The sequence below is a fragment of the Neophocaena asiaeorientalis genome, unplaced genomic scaffold (assembly GCF_003031525.2).
Source record: "Neophocaena asiaeorientalis asiaeorientalis breed wild unplaced genomic scaffold, Neophocaena_asiaeorientalis_V1.1 scaffold7, whole genome shotgun sequence".
Taxonomy (NCBI): Eukaryota; Metazoa; Chordata; class Mammalia; order Artiodactyla; family Phocoenidae; genus Neophocaena; species Neophocaena asiaeorientalis.
The window spans coordinates 2,123,628-2,141,735 of record NW_020185337.1 but is presented as its reverse complement, the minus strand read 5'-3'; the positions used below and the strand labels follow the sequence as shown (position 1 = coordinate 2,141,735).

Below are 18,108 nucleotides of genomic sequence, written 5' to 3'. Positions count from 1 at the left end.
TGAGTCAGTTGAGACTTAGAGAATTTAAGGGATTTGTCCAAGGTCACACAGTTAATGTGAATGTGAGCTTCACATTTGATTTATGGCTTCCTTACCTCCAGAAAAATAATTTCAATACTTTTCTGAAAGGAGTTAACAGTATCAAGAAATTTGTCACTTGGATGCCAAATGCTGCTTCTTAAATACATTCATTACTAGACTATCCTACACCACTAGTGTTATCTTCCAAAACTATAGATCAGATCCATCATGCCTGGCATGTTGTCTGTCACTTAGAAGGTGCTCAATAAACAGTTGTCAGTAAATGAATGAGATCATGCCACCAGCCTCATCAAAGTCACCAAACATTCCACATTGCTTAAAAAATAAGCTTCACATTCCAACAAAGCATTCAAGACCCTCCAACCCTCCAAAAGATTAAAAAGTATAATCCCGGAATTACGATGAATTTCTAGTTCTTAGAAAGGCTGTACTTAGAATGAGTACAGCCTTTCTAAGAATGTCCAGAAATCATACAAGAAGAAATTGATAAATTTGGCCACACACATATCTAAAAGTTGATGGAAGAATTTCATAATAAGGCCAAAAAACAGTGGCCTGGAAAAATATTCCCAACATGTATTAATACATATGCCTAATTTCCTAAAGATATACATAGCTCCTGAGGAAACAGGCACCTTCATTTATTGTTGTGTGACAATAAACTTGTTAAGCTTCTTTGAAGGGAAGATTAGAAATAAAAATAAACTTATCTTTAAATTCATATCCTCTCCTCTTTGAACCAGCATTTCCACCCTTAGGAATTTATTCTGTAGATCTTCTCTCACTTTGGCACAAAGCTTTCACTGCTATACCCTTTGTGAAACAAAACTGATTGGAAATAACCTAAATGCCCACCAATAGGAGATAGTTAAATCCATTACAGTACAACTATATCATGGGATACTATGAGTCCCTTTTAAAATGAGGCATGTCTATATATACATTAGTATGGAGGAAGTTAACTCAGGGGACAGAACAGTGTGTATAAAACGTTACCATTTTGTAAACAACAAAAAGGACACACATATATATATGCACCTATATGCCAGGCATACCTATGAATATTTTTGGAAGGATAAACCAGAAACTTGTAACTGTATTTGCCTTTGAGAAAAGGACTGTGAGACTGAGTACAGGGACAGAAGGAAGATTTATTTTTCACTGTAAACTCTATTGTATTGCTTGAATTTATTTTGCCATGTGCCTGCCATGTGATAGAGAGACAGAGAGAATCTATAAGCTAATTTTCACCTAATTTTCCAACTTGATCTCCTACTGTATCCTATCTTGTACATGACAATTCATTGCTTCTCAAACCCACTGACTATGATCATATTGAGAGTGTGGGAGTGTGTGTGTGTCTAATATGCTATCATCCTTGACTCTCACGCTTTCTGCCTGTATAAATCCTGCCTCTCAAAAGCTCTTCTGTGCAACCTTCCTGATCTTCAGTGTTGAAACTAACTACTCTGAACTCAGAAAACCCCTGTTCATCCTGCTTTGAATTATAGTTGTTTACAAGTTGGTCCCCCTCATTCAACTAGCTCCTACAGGGAAATGTGCATCTTGTTGGCCTCTGTGTTCCTCAAAGTACCTGGAACACAACAGCCTGGCTGTGTGCATGTCATTAACTAAAAAATATTAAGTAGAAGAGTCAACTAGGAAAACCCAAGTCTCTTACGATTAAACCCAATTTTAAGGATGATAGAGAAAAATATTTAGCCCAATCACAGAAATGCTATTTAGCATGAATATCTAAAAGAGCCAACAAGAGCTCCTCAAAGCTGAAAAATAAAGCCAATACTTCTTATCGAATAGGATTATTACATGAGATGTATGTGAAATTCAATAAGAAGTTACAGTTGGAATATATTAGAGGTAAGAGAAGAATGAAAGAAAAATGATTTCAGTTTTAATATGGAAAAGATAGCTCTTGACATTTTGTTTTTTGGGTTTTTTAGTCAAACACACCAAGCCCGGTCGTAAGATAGGCAAACACTGATTTTTATCCTGAAGCAGGTTACTTCTCAGATTGGGACTAGCAATGCCTTCCACCTTTGCAGCCCGCCTTCCCTCTGCTCCCCACAAAGGAAAGGTTCACTGCGATGCAATTCAATCTATTGCTTATTAACTACAGTTTTTTCTAAGAAAACTTTCTCAGATCATATTATGTGTGCCGTAATTTTTTTTTTACTATTTGCTGTCATTTAAACCCATTTCCTCTTGTCCTTGGTGATATAGGAGTGGAGGGTCCCATTACTCCATATATTTAACTTTCATCAATAAAACCAATTTCTAATGCTTCTAGAATAGGGCTATTCTGCTTTAGTCTCTATAAATAGGTACACTGACATCCAGCTCACCCCATTTCTGTTGGCCTTATAACAACATACAATAAAAATTATAAAACAAACATAATAAAATAGAACAAATATAATAAAATAAAAATTAAAAGTGACAGTGATTAAAGTCAACTTGAACTTACTGCTAATGCTGTTTCATACTCTCCAGCAGCCAAGTGCGCTAAGCCCAAGTAATAGGAAGCTTCTTCTTCCATCTTTTTGTCATTTCCTAAAACGAAAATGTAGAAAAAATCATTATGGTATTAAAGAAATTGGTTTATTACAACAAACAGAATCTTTGCTTTTTAACAGAGTAGAAAGTTATTATAACAAAGTATACAGATTTATATCAACAATCTCTGAAACCTAACTGTGTACTCATCAAAAAGGCTGATGTTGGAGAAAAGGGAACACTCTTGCACTGCTGGTGGGAATGTGAATTGGTTCAGCCACTATGGAGAACAGTATGGAGGTTCCTTAAAAAACTACAAATAGAACTACCATATGACCCAGCAATCCCACTACTGGGCATATACCCTGAGAAAACCATAATTCAAAAAGAGTCATGTACCAAAATGCTCATTGCAGCTCTATTTACAATAGCCAGGACATGGAAGCAACCTAAATGTCCATAAACAGGTGAATGGATAAAGAAGATGTGGCACATATATATAATGGAATATTACTCAGCCATAAAAAGAAACAAAACTGAGTTATTTGTAGTGAGGTGGATGGACTTAGAGTCTGTCATACAGAGTGAAGTAAGTCAGAAAGAGAGAGACAAATACCGTATGCTAACACATATATATGGAATTTAAGAAAAAAAGGTCATGAAGAACCTAGGGGTAAGACAGGAATTAAGACACAGACCTACTGGAGAACAGACTTGAGGATATGGGGAGGGGGAAGGGTGAGCTGTGACAGGGCGAGAGAGAGGCATGGACATATATACACTACCAAACGTAAGGTAGATAGCTAGTGGGAAGCAGCCGCATAGCACAGGGAGATCACCTCGGTGCTTTGTGACTGCCTGGAGGGGTGGGATAGGGAGGGTGGGAGGGAGGGAGACGCCAGAGGGAAGGGATATGGGAACAGATGTATATGTATAACTGATTCACTTTATTATAAAGCAGAAACTAACACACCATTGTAAAGCAATTATACCCCAATAAAGATGTTAAAAAAAAAAAAGGCTGATGTTAATACAATTTACCTGGGTCACAGATAATAAGTGAGTAACATGCATTAGCAATATAATTATGAGGAGTTTCCCTCTACATACAAAACCCAGTATTAGCATTTTGACATTCATATATAAATTCCATACCGGTCCACCATGTAAAACCTATAGTCATTCATCATAGCTGCGACTACATATGTGAAATAATTGATAAAGAGTATCAGCCTGGGCTTCCCTGGTGGTGCAGTGGTTGAGAGTCCGCCTGCCGATGCAGGGGATGCGTGTTCGTGCCCCGGTCCGGGAAGATCCCACGTACCATGGAGCGGCTGGGCCCGTGAGCCATGGCCACTGGGCCTGCGCGTCCGGAGCCTGTGCTCCGCAACAGGAGAGGCCACAACAGTGAGAGGCCCGTGTACCGCAAAAAAGAAAAAAAAAAAAGTTGATTTTATTTCTACACACGAGCAATGAACAATCTGAAAATAAAAGAAAAAATTCCATTTTCAACAGCATCAAAAAGTATAAAATATTAGAAATAAATGTAACAAACCGAGGGCAAAATGTGTACACTGAAAACTATAAAACATCATTAAAAGAAATTAGATAACATGTAAATAGACTGATAACCATATTCATGAATTGGAAGACAGTGTGAAGATAGCGATATTTCCCAAACTGATCTACAAATTCAATGCAATCCCTATCAAAATCCCAGCTGTCATTTTTGGAGAAGTAGACAGACTGATCCTAAACATCATGTGGAAATATAAGCAATGTGGAAGGACCAAAACAATATTGAAAAAGGACAATTTGGAAGACTCGCACTTTCCAATTTTAGAACTTACTACAAAACCACAATAAAAAATATGTAGTAGTAGAATAAGGACAGACATGAGGATCACTGCAATAGAATTAAGAATCCAGAAAACAACCCTCACATTTATGGTCAATTATCTTTAACAAGGGTCCCAAGGCAATTTATTGAGAAAGAACAGCATTTTCAACAACTGGTACTGGGGCAACTGGATATCCACAGACAAAACGTGAAGTTGGACCCTCTTGACATCACACACACACACACACACACGCACACCTAAATACAGGAGTTAAAACTATAAAACTCTTAGAATAAAGTGCAGAAGTAAATCTTCATGAGTTTGGATTAGTGGAAGCCTTCTTAGTTATGAAACCAAAAGCACAAACAACAAAAGAAAAAACAAATTACTTTGCACTTTATCAAATTAAAAACTCAGGCTTCAATGGATACCATCAGAAGTGAAAAGAAACCAAATCTGATGAAGGACTTGCATCTAGAATATTAGAGGATTCTTGTAACTCAATAATAAAAGGACAAAATAATCCAATTAAAAATGGGCAAAGGAACTGAATAGACATTTCTGCAAAGAAGATATACAAATGGGCAATAAGCACGTGAAAAGATGATCAACATCATTAACCAACAGGGAGATGCAAAATAAATTCACAGTGAGATATCACTTTATACCTACTAAGATGACTACAGTAAAAAGACAGTAAGTAACAGGTAGTGGTGAGGATGTGGCTAAATTGAAACCCTTTATACATTGTTGATGGGAATGTAAAATGGTTCAGCAACTTGGGAAAACTCTTTGCCAGTTCCTCAAGAAGTTAAACATAGAATTGTACCACCCAGCAATGCCACGTCTACGTATATACCCAAAGGAACTGAAAACATGTACACAGATGTTCATAGTAGCATTAATCATAATAGACAAAAGGTGGGAACAACGTAAATGTCCATCAACTGATGAATGGATAAAGAAAATGTGATACAACCATACAATAGTGTATTATTTGGCCATAAAAATGAATGAAGTAGTGATACCATCTACAAGATGGATGAACCTTGAAAACATGATGCTAAGTGAAAGAAGCTGGACTCAAAAGAATACACATAGCATGATTCCATCTGTGTGAACTATCCAGAAGAGGTAAATCCACAGAGATGGAAAGTAGATTAATGGTTGCTAGGGCATAGGGGGAGGAGGGTATGGAGAATGCCTTCTAATGAGTATGGGGTCAGTGTTGATGTTTGTACAACTTTGTGGATTTATTAAAGAGCACTGATGTCTGAAAGATGAAAATAATAGAATAATAGACTCATGAGACCACTGTATGGCTGGTACTATACTTGTGCATTACACCAAGGTGTCCTAACTAAGGTGCACAGTGGATGTCGGTCCTCCTTAAGTACCATGTAAATCAATGTGGGAGGCAGGCGTTATCCATGCAATCGTCAGCTTGCTGCTTCAGGTTCCCTGACCAAAGTAGGAGACAACAGTAAGAAGGGATGCTTTGTCCCAGAGCGTTTCAGCGGCTGTCAGAGCTCTGTAAAATGCTGTGCAATCTTTTAACCTGTCTACTATCTTATATGAAAAACATGGGCACAAATATTTATTGGCTTTAAAAGATATTAAAAATTATCACAGCAGAAGAAGCAGAAGAAGCAAGTTTTCTCCTATTCTCTTCATCTGTCCTTCAGAAAGTGAGAGATGCTTTCAGAAAGGAGACGGCTTGGCAGGCTCTGACTATTGGAAGAGGGCCTAGGAACCTTGCTTTCTTTGTGAACAACCTTACAATTTAGCAAATGTGAACCTAAAGTGAAATACCTTTTCCTACCTGATAACATTAACTTACATTAAAAGTCCACATAGGAACTTCCGGGAAGATGGCGGGAGAGTAAGACGCGGAGATCACCTTCCTCCCCCCAGATACACCAGAAATACATCTACATGTGGAACAACTCCTACAGAACACCTACTGAATGCTGGCAGAAGACCTCAGACCTCCCAAAAGGCAAGAAACCCCCACGTACCTGGGTAGGGCAAAAGAAAAAAGAATAAACAGAGACAAAAGGATAGGGACGGGACCTGCACCAGTGGGAGGGAGCTGTGAAGGAGGAAGCCACACACTAGAAAGCCCCTTCGCAGGCGGAGACTTCGGGTGGCGGAGGGGGAAAGCTTCGGAGCTGCGGAGGAGAGCACAGCAACAGGGGTGCAGAGGGAAAAGCGGGGAGATTCCCGCACAGAGGATGAGGGCCGACTGGCACTCACCAGCCTGAGAGGCTTGTTGAGTGTGTATGTGTATGCCTCTGTGTGAGATTTTGTCTGTATAGCTTTGCTTCCACCATTTGTCCTAGGGTTCTATCCGTCCGTTTTTTTATATTTGTTTGTTTTTTAATTTTTTTTCTTAATAATTTTTTTATTTTAATAACCTTATTATATATTATCTTACTTTATTTTACTTTATATTCTTTCTTTCTTTTTTCGTTCCTTCCCTCCCTCCTTCCTCCCTCCCACCCTCCCTCCTTTCTTTCTTTCTACTTCTACTAATTCTTTCTTTCTACTTTTTCTCCCTTACAAGAAAAATGTCAAATAAACAATCTAACCCTACACTTAAACCAACTATAGAAAGAAGAACAAAAAAACCCCCAAAGTTAGCAGAAGGAAAGAAATCATAAAAATCAGATCAGAAATAAATGAAAAAGAAATGAAGGAAACAATAGCAAAGATCAATAAAACTAAAAGCTGGTTCTTTGAGAAGTTAAACAAAATAGATAAACCAATAGCCAAACTCATCAAGATTAGGGGGAAGGGTAAGCTGTGACAAAGCGAGAGAGAGACATGGACATATATACACTACCAAACGTAAGGCAGATAGCTAGTGGGAAGCAGCCGCATAGCACAGGGAGATCAGCTCAGTGCTTTGTGACCACCTAGAGGGGTGGGATAGGGAGGGTGGGAGGGACGGAGACGCAAGAGGGAAGAGATGTGGGAACATATGTATATATGTAACTGATTCATTTTGTTGTAAAGCAGAAACTAACATACCATTGTAAAGCAATTATACTCCAATAAAGATGTTAAAAAAAATCCACATAACTTTTCACGTGACTAAATTTAGCTGCTGAAATTGATCTAAGAGCTAACTATTTATGTCAGTGTGTACCCCTTTGGGGAAGGTACTAGATCACCATTCATTCAGAAGCAGTTCATTCAATGGGATACCTCTTTCACTGGGGGTGATGTCCTATGGGTAATTTAACTAATATTACTTTTAAAAATTAACAGAGAGAATAAGCTAAGATTTTACTTTCATTCTTTAAAAAATTAAAATCAAACCCAGAAAATCAGTCCTGTTTACTCCATATAAGCCATTTGTTACTCAATAAGCCAACTGATTAAATATGTCCACGAGCTAATGAACTTTGTTCAAGAGCGTAACTTCCATCTTTTTCTCCTTCATGAAAAGTAATTTATTAATATACTACTCTGAGGTCACAAAATATCCTTGCATCTCACAAAGTAAAAGCTTATGAGTATATGTTCCAATTTTTTTCTTTATATTTTATACATATTTTAATGATAATAGAATATTAAGGATGTGATCAGCTGTCACAAAAGCATTTTCACTGCTGTAAGCGTGCATACAAATCACCTGGAGATCTTGCAAACCTGCAGATTCTGATGCAGTCGGTCTGGGGTGGGGCCTGAGATGCTGCGTTTCTTATAAGCTTCCTGGTGATGCTGATGCTGCCAGTCCAAAGGCCACACACTTTGACAGGCATGGGTCTAAAATATATTAAAGTTCTATCTTCCTGTTACTCTTAACTAAATATTTATCATATCGTTCCTATTACCCGACAATAGGGAATTTACAAACAATGAAAGGTCTCTCAGATTGTAAGGAATATATGACCTTAAGCACACACACACACACACACACACACACACACACACACAGAGTTATCTTTTGCAAATGACCTTACCTTCTCATCATGGGTTTACTGTTTTATAACATTATTCCCAGAGGGTTGCAATTTTGGAGATAAAGCTTTCAAGAAACTAATGGATTTCTTGCTGTCAGCACTAAGGCCCCTCTGTTTTACAGTGAAATTTGAAAGTATATTCATGGCATTTGTCCCTGCATTTCATAGGAAATAATCACCCAAACACTTGACAATTTTTACCTCCCTCTTGGGAGAAGCAGTACCTGCCCATTAAAGGCAGCAATGTGAGAGTGCTCTTTTCCACCCACCTTCTTTGGCTATTTCAGAAGCTTTTATAAGAATTCTGATGGCCTGTTTGTATTCTTTATTTTCCAGCATTTTGTCTGAGAGTAATCTGTAAGTCCTCAGGAGACTCTCACAGGCCAACAAGTTGAGAACGCGGCCTGTCTCATCCTTCCATATCCGTCCCTGCGTCAATTGATGGAAGGCCTCATAATGCTCCGCAGCTTCCAGAAGCTGACCTGAAGAATAAAAGCCATTCCTGAATACAAACCACAGGCCAGAACATATTTTCAAATATTTTGCATACATCTTGTGCTTTACTATTAAAGTGTGTGTGGGCGGGGAGAGAACCACGGAATGCAGCCAAGTATTTCTAAGGCTGAAGAGGACTTCAGCTGGGAAAGGAGCTATCTCAATTTGGACCTCAGATTCAGCACTGATTTTGAATGGACACCCACTAAAGGGATATACCTGGGCTAGCAGAAATTGAGGAGAATTGCAAATGTTTAGAGACAGTGTGAATGTAAAGTAATAATTATTAATAACAATCATATTAGCTAACATTTATTCAACATTATATATGCAAGGAACTGTGCTGTGCACTTTATATGCATTTCTCATTTAATTGTCAAAACAGGCCTGTGGAAAAGAGATTGTTATGATTCCATTTTAAGGTAGAAAAGAGTGAGGTTAAGAATTCTGTGCAAGATTGCCTGGCCAGTGGCTTAGTAGGTCCAGGCAGTCTGATTCCAGAGCCCACACTCTAAACCACTTTCTTGCACTGCTTTCCCAACAGAAAGCAGTTCTTCATTCTCGAGAATTCAGGTGTCTTGAGAAAGGATGCAACTGTTACAAATTTCAAATTTAAGTATTATGGAGCTTTAAACTACTTCTCAACGTTTGATTGGACTTTCCAAGTTATTTAATTTTAAAATTACAATGTAACTTAACTGCCCTTCTCAATTATATTTTATAATATAGCCCGAAATATATCTTCTCAAAGCCAAAACTCTAAATTAACTTTAAGTCATTTGATTCCTTGAAATGTGAGCAAGCACGTTTCTGGAAGGGTAGTTTGTAGTTCCATGATACAGATTGTATTTTACTTGTGAATTGCCTTGTAGAAATGCACACAAAATCCTGTAATGTAAATGCTCTTTTATGGTATTGGAGTTACCTAATTGGAATGAACTGGAAAATCACTTACATCTAGGCATTTCAACAATCGTAGTTAAGAGTGAGTGCAGGCTCCAAACAGACAGCCTGAATCCCTATACCAGTTTTACCATTTTTGCTGTTTAGCCTCAGGTTAATTACTACACTCTCTGTGCCCAAATTTAATTCTTCTGCAAGTAAGATTATAGTGTAACTATTCAAGGTGTTATCGTGAGAAATGAATTAATACCTGTTCAATATCTGATACAGAGTAGGTACTCAATAAACACAGCTGCTGTTACCAGCTGGCACAGTGAGAATATTTTTAAAAACCCACAGGCCAATTGAATTATCGCCACTATTTATTTTCCCTTTCTTTAAGTACAACATAGTCTTCCTGCAAAATATGTAGTTGAGTCCTTATGACAATATTATCACAACTGATTAAATTAACCTATGTAGGCCATATTAGGCTCAATACATTTCCTCAAATAAGATGCACTGCATATTACAGATTGGACATTCCAGGATACTGTAGCCACTGCCATCACTATTGTATATAATTTCCTCCTATTTTTGCACTGAATTTGCTATCAGAATAAATATTAAAAATGCACAAAGACAAATAGTATTTTAAAGGAAACACAACAGAGATGTATAATCAGCAAATAAGCTGTACAAAAATTCAGTAAAGACATGGCCAGTCTGAGTCCCATGCAGAAGGAGGGCATATCAGGAAAGATACATAGAGAGAGGCGGGTGTGTGCTGCTGAGCTGTTTATAAACTTGTATTATGAAATTTCCACATGATAAAAGACTACAAAGCCATAAATATATTACAGAAGAATATTTGATTACATGGACAGGTGCTTATGATAAGTGAAAATATTGAAAAACATCAGATAACATTTACAAAGCATTATCAGTGTTATATGGGTGATGAATTGGTTTCTTTTCTGCTTTTTTTCCGGATTATTGGCATTTTCTAATGTTTCTATCATCAAAATGTGTTCAGTTTGTAAAGAGAAATATATAATGGAAACTATTTTAAAATTAATGCCCAGTCCTTTTTCATTTTGATGCAAATACTGAAGGTTGAAGTTTACTGTTCTATCTTTACATTTAACTGACAATTTTTCTCTTACCTCCCACAAAAGCAGGCATAGTTTTTCACCTCTCTCCTGCAGCACCTCTGCCAGAAACACCTTTCTCCAAATACCCAGGACTCTCGTTTCTTTTTTAAAACTCGAATGGAGCGTTGACATATATGTATGTTATGTTTCCTCTGTTAACTATATTTCTGCCTATAAAGTATAGCTCTGTATCCCTGGAAAGATGTATACGAGAGTTCTTTTTTTTATCCAGCATCCATCTATTTATAAAGTATGGATACATATTTCTTTTTGGCCATGTGAATAGGGGCAAGTGGATACAGGGAACTGTGAGTAAACCAGGTAGTTCCAGAAAAACTTGGGACCTTAAGGAGACTAGGAAGGGCCTAACAGCATCTGTGGTCACACACAGTAACCATATGGAAAGAGGGTCCAAAAGTGCATTATAAAATAACAGATTCACTAAGAATTCCAGGAGGAGAGCCAGGAGATGAAGCTTTGGATAACCCGACTAATTACAATGAGGTGCAAATGAGGCATAATGATGTAAATAGCATATGAGAACTGATAGCTGGGTCCAAGATTTGATCCACATGGTGGAAGAAAGGGGAGGTAAGTAGAGGGGAGGGTGAAAGTGGGGAAAGGATATGTGGAGGAAATGCGGAGAGGGCTGAAGTGGGGGAAGGGGGGAGACAAAGGTGGGGACCATGTCTCTGTATTCCAAACAAGCCAGACTTCCCTCTGTTACTGATATGATTAGGTTTCCTGCACAGGCTAAGCAGAAATGAAATGGGAGGTTCTCGGGACATTGGTTTCAATTGGCTACTATGGAAGGGGGCCTTGGAATGATTGAGAAACAGACTTTTCAGTTGAGTTTGAATTTTGCTTGAGCACTTGGGACTAGTATCAGTGTACTGCTTAGGTCATGAATATCTGCCAAGGTTCAGCTCTTACAAGGATATATTTGAAGTCTGCCATGAGGAAGGAGCAGTCCAAGACACTTGGGTAAAAGGAACAGGGAGCTACTATTTCTTGAAGGCCTACTGGGTGCTAGTCAAAATGGAACGTTTTTTTCCCCAGACATTATCTTATTTAACCTTCCAAAACTGGTGCAGTAAATATGACTTTTCTTTTGCACCAAAGAGAAAACCGAGGCTCACAAACATTAAATGACTCAAATAGCTAAAAAGTGATGTTTGGGATTTAAACCCAGGATCACCAAATGCCCACACAACTTAGTTCTGCCACATTAGGTACAAGTCAGAAAACTTGGGTGGAGTAAGTTAGATTCTCTGGACATAAATATCTGAAGTTAAAAACAATGCTTGAGTTATGTGATTTCTAGTCTCTACCAGTTCTATAATTCTGTGACTCTACTCAGGCAATCACAAGATCCTCCAACATGAAAGAACAGATACTGGCCACTGATGTGCTTCTCACTGGTCTACCTGAAGGAGTCTGATGTAAAAACAGCTCTGTAACCTGCATCTAAATTCTCTAACCTAAACCGTGAGGTGACATCCATGGGGTGATGCCACCTAGGATGTCCCATACTTAGTCCTAACCGGTGGTCACAGGTTATTCATGGTTTCATGTCCCCTTCCTTAACCACTTTGCCACAGAGGAGGTCACTGGGGATTGTGATCAGCACAGCACGGTTTTTAAAATTTATTTTTTATTTAAAAATTTTTATTGGAGTTTAGTTCATTTACAATGTTGTGTTAGTTTCACGTGCACAGCAAAGTGATTCAGTTATACATATACATGTATCCATTCTTTTTAGATTTTTTTCCCATACAGGTTATTAAAGAATATTGAGTAGAGTTTCCTGTGCTACCCAGTAGGCCCTTACTAGTTATCTATTTTATATATAGTAGTGATTAGCACTGTTTTAAACCAAGGTGAATACGTAGAAGAAGAGTTTTCCAGCCCTTCTCAGATGTAGGGAATCGTTTCTGAAGTTATTTGGTGGCAAATAGGACTATAAGTAAGCCAGCAAGGATTTGATCCAAATAATCAGAAGCACACAAATGACCAGGCTGAAATTTCTAAAGGCTGGTTAGAATTTGAAAGTACATATTATAATATGGTATAATATTTGATTTTAAAATATGTCTACACTATGAAGGGAGCATAGTAGTTTAAATAGGCAAGTATTTCCCTTTAAGCATGATTAACAATGATATCATTTCCATGCAATTTATATTTCCAACTATGAACAAGATTTTAAAGGTTTTCTTACTTTCTGAGTAAAGACTCATATTACTATTGACTAGATATTTATTTATATATTTATATTTATTTATTTATTTTGTGGTACGTGGGCCTCTCACTGTCGAGGCCTCTCCCGTTGCGGAGCACAGGCTCCGGACGTGCAGGCTCAGCGGCCGTGGCTCACGGGCCCAGCCGCTCCGCGGCATGTGGGATCTTCCCGGACCGGGGCACAAACCCGCGTCCCCTGCATCGGCAGGCAGACTCTCAACCACTGCGCCACCAGGGAAGCCCTAAGCTGACTCTTAAAAAAAAAAAAAAAATTTATTTTTAAATTAAACATTTTTTTCAGTTATATATATACACACAGAGTATATATATGTGTATATATTTCAGATTGTTTTCTGTTATAGGTCATTACAAATATTGAATATTGTTCCCTGTGCTATACAGTGAATCCCTGTTGCATATCTGTTGTATGTATAGTAGTTTTTATCTGTTAATCTCATACTCCTAATTTATCCCCTGCCTTCTCCTTCTTGGTAACCATAAGTTTGTTTTCTATATCTGTGAGTCTGTTTCTGTTTCGTATATAGATTCATTTGTATTGTTTTTTAGATTCCACACATGTAAGTGATATATAATACTTGTCTTTGTCTGACATTCGCTTAGTATGATAATCTCTAGGTCCATCCATATTGCTGCAAATGGCAATGTTTCATTCTTTTTTATGGCTGAGTAATATTCCATTATATATATATCTATATAGATATATACACACCACATCTTATTAAACCAATCATCTGTTGATGGGCCCTTTGGGTTTCTTCCATGTCTTGGTTATTGTAAATAGTCTAAGCTCACTTTTTTTTTTTTTTCCCGAGGGCTTTCTCTAGTTGCGGCAAGTGGGGGCCACTCTTCATCGCAGTGCGCGGGCCTCTCTCTATTGCGGCCTCTCTTGTTGCAGAGCACAGGCTCCAGATGTGCAGGCTCAGTAATTGTGGCTCACGGGCCCAGTTGCTCCGCGGCATGTGGGATTTTCCCAGACCAGGGCTCGAACCCGTGTCCCCTGCATTGGTAGGCAGATTCTCAACCACTGCACTACCAGGGAAGCCCTAAGCTCACTTTTATTTATTTATTTTTTTGTTTTTGTTTTTTTGCGGTACGCGGGCCTCTCACTGTTGTGGCCTCTCCTGTTGCGGAGCACAGGCTCCAGACGCACAGGCTCAGCGGCCATGGCTCACGGGCCCAGCCGCTCCGCGGCATGTGGGATCTTCCCGGACCAGGGCACGAATCCGCGTCCCGTGCATCGGCAGGCGGACTTTCAACCACTGCTCCACCGGGGCAGCCCTAGATATTTATTAAGACATAATGCATCCTGTTTTTATCTGAAATTTTTAAATTTAATATACCTGAGAGAAATGTTGTAAGTGGTCATTCTGACACTACACATGTAAATACAAATGAAGATCATAAACCAGATTTTCAAATTTGGCTCATGGCAAACCTTTATAGCTTCTTCACGGTGTTCATGTGTTGTCTGCCCTTTGTTACCAAATAAACTTTAATATATCAGGACCAGACAAGATTCCCAGATCCCACCATCAATCTTCTTGAAGGACAAGCGTCTAGATAATCGTCCCTCTGTGGAATTCACAAGTGTTAACATTATTTTTCATTGAGAAAGAGGGCAGAGAGAAGAAGAAGAATTACACCAAGGTATCACAAAAGTAAAAGTTTACTGAAAACAGAAAAGAGAAGAGCACATTCATAGATGTTAAAGGTATCCTGAGGGGAAATGAGCTTTATCTTGTTGCACCAGGAATTACTCATCACTATGAGTAACAAACATCACAGGAGTAACTGTGACAAGAAAGGCATACTAACCATTGTTCAGCGAAGTGCCTGGTTCTATGCTAAGAAAAAAATCCAGTGTCCACTAATATTTCACATGAATCAGGGAAGAAAATGGAGCCAAGATGTTTTGTGGGAGTGACCGGTGGTGACCTTCCACCAATACCATCAGTAATGGATTTAGCTCAAGAACATGAGATAGTATCAGAAAACACATCATGGGAGACACTGAACAATTGTGTAAGACAAGAATCCAGGCATGGATAGAAGTAGCCTCAGTCTCGTTTTTTTCTTTTGGTTTGCTTTAGTTCTTTTTTAAACAATTATATAACATCTACATAAACGACAATGTTGTATGCATTTATAGTTTTTCACCCAAAAGAAAGTGTACTCTTAAAATAAAACTACTACAAAGGAGCTTCACTTTACCTAAAGCCCACATAAACAAGAAATCTAGCCATTTATTTAAAAATACAAACAAAACCCAAACAATGTTGTAAACTGCAAAATGTCTGGTATGATGTTAAGATAAATACTACGCAGAGAAAATAAGATTTTATACATTTGGGTATTACCCAGGTTGTTGCTTACCCTTCTTCCCTGGTACAACATCTCTGAAAGTTTATAGATATTTGTTGTATCACAGCAGATGTCTAGAACAAATATTAAGCAAAGGAGAATGTATATGATCTCTCCCATTTTAGTTTTTTTTTAAAGTAGGAAGATTGACTAGATATTAACACAAATGGGTTTAAATGTGAAGCTGCCATAAAAGCAGGAACATAAATGTAATTCTCCCAGCCGCTATTTTGATGCACATTTTTGATTCCATGAATATTTTATGAAATGGCCCAAACTAAAGCCATATAACATTCCTGCATTACTGATGCTTGCGCCCGTAAGCTACGAACATTAGAGGCATGATTGAGTGCATTAAAATGAACTCGTTCAGCAGTGCATTGATTACTTGAAGGGGGAGGGAAAAGAAAAAAGAAAAAAAAGAAGAAGTTGCTCCACTTAAGAAAACAGCAAACAAATCTAAAGTTTGCAATATAATAAAGGCGTAAGCAAGTTTGAAATAAAATTTCCTAAATAGAGTGTGACTCTGTCTAGACCTGACATTAATTAGGCAAGGTGTTAATTATGTCCAAAAATGGCTCTGGTATCGTTCAGGTAATTTCAAATGTCACAATCTCTAAGATGCCCAGGCGGGCCTGCTTTAGCTCCATGCATCAGCAATTCTGAAAATAGCTAATTATTTCCTTTTCTATCAACTTGCACACTTGCCAGTAAAAATAACGCTACAGGAAAAATTGCATGAAAATAATTTGACAGGTCCGTAAGGCCTATTTCTTCAGCAGCCCTGGTATAAGTTATAAGCATATTTAGTTGTAAATGGTACACATTTGTTGAAGAATTTAGGGAAATATTCCACTTTGGTTTAAAACAACAACCTAAAGGAACAATAAAGCTTTTTGTATATTATATTACATTTTAATCTGGAGCTCCTGGACCTCTTTGGCGGTTAAGTTACTATTCTGTGCAACGTAGACATAAAATCTGCTGGAAGCAAATTGAACAGCAGAAAAAAGAGAAATATGTTATTGCCTTTTTGTAAAAACAAAAGACATTGCTTTCCATTTCAGTTTAACTGCATGAGCAATTTATATTATCTTTAGGTTGTAACATTCAATTATGATAATTATAACGGCAACCTACACGCTGAAATATTAAGGGCTCGTCATACTTCCCAATGGAAACTATCACTTTCAAGGGTTTATCTCTCGTCAGGGGAGATTTGCTCTGTACTATAACCCACTGCACACCATTGCAAAATGGAATGCTGGAAAACAAAGATTGGGTTTCTGTAACTCAATGGCTTCCCTAATAAACTGGGAAGAAAATGTGCCCATACTTTTGAGTAGCTGTTTTGGGATACTTAGAAGAAATTTAAAGTGTTATTTAAAAAATGGAATCCTTTATCATTTTGAGCAAAGATTTCAGACAGACATTACAGGAATGCTATCATATCCCTGTTAAAGAGTACAGGTCACTAAACCAGACAATGAAAAGGATCCCAGGAAGACAGGAAGCCAGGTGTGGGTGAAACTCACCAGAGGCTTTATCACTGATGTTGGCAATACTGGTGAGTTAATTTTTAAATTCCAGAAAATTTGCCTGGACTTTTCAAGTATTCTGGAGGAACTGTTATTAATTGTTGTTGTTTGTGATTTTAGATTACTGAATTGTGGTCAGGGATGGACATGGTACCCAAACTTGTCTTAATAAACTTGTCATACTAAACCTCAGATGGTAGTTTCCATCCAAGTGTTATAATTTCTAAGGATTAAGCATTGGGCAGTTTTGCTTTTAAATGCTCACAATTGGAAGTATTGAAATCACTCAAATAATTTTTAAAAATGTAAACCACTTGTATAATGAATAAACAATAGGAAATTGATACTAGCCATTAAAAAGCTTATAAACATTCCACCTCATCTCAAAATACTAAGTAAAATGTGTCGACAAGTGTAAAAGTCTGAGGAGAAATAAAGTCAATATTGACATTAGATCAGCTAATGAATTATATTGCTCTGGACTTAATCAATAATGTAATTCTTGCTTGAATTATAGATTGCTCATGATTTTAAATAAACCGCATTCGGATTGTGTGTACTATATGCTTGTATGAGCAAAGAGAAAGGTGTAGAGCGTATTTGCCAAAGTATCAGTATTGATTCTCTTACGGGAGATGGTGGCGAGTGAGGATATTAACTTTTCCCCTTTACATTGTCGCTCTGATTGACAACATGCATGTGCAAATTCTGGATATTACAAAAACCTAATTAACTGAAAGTAATCTATTTAGGTGAGTATGGAGGGAGAAAAATAATGTTAGTGGAGCCCTTACCATCATATGCCTAGCATGAATAGTAACTGATATATATGTGTGTGTATATATATATTTATACATAGATAAGTATCTACATCTTATTTTAAATTTTTATTTATGTTTTACTGAGGTATAGTTGATTTACAATATTATATTAGTTTCAGTTGTACAACAGAGTGATTCCAAATTGTTGTAGATTATTTAATGTTATAAATTATTGGCTATATTCCCTGTGTTGTGCAATACATCCTTGTAGCTTATTTATTTTGTAC

The 18,108-nt window shown here is 37.6% G+C and overlaps 1 protein-coding gene across 1 annotated transcript in view; it reads right to left on the bottom strand.

The window, feature by feature from the left end:
- The window catches only part of TTC29 (tetratricopeptide repeat domain 29), a 251,030-nt gene that overhangs the window by 168,204 nt on the left and 64,718 nt on the right, over positions 1–18,108 (bottom strand). Inside the window, exons 6-7 of the mRNA XM_024736180.1 lie at positions 8,638–8,850; positions 2,528–2,613 (exon numbers count right to left, since the gene is read on the bottom strand). Of these exons, the coding sequence (XP_024591948.1) occupies positions 2,528–2,613; positions 8,638–8,850 (299 nt within the window). The remainder of the gene's footprint in view (positions 1–2,527; positions 2,614–8,637; positions 8,851–18,108) is intronic.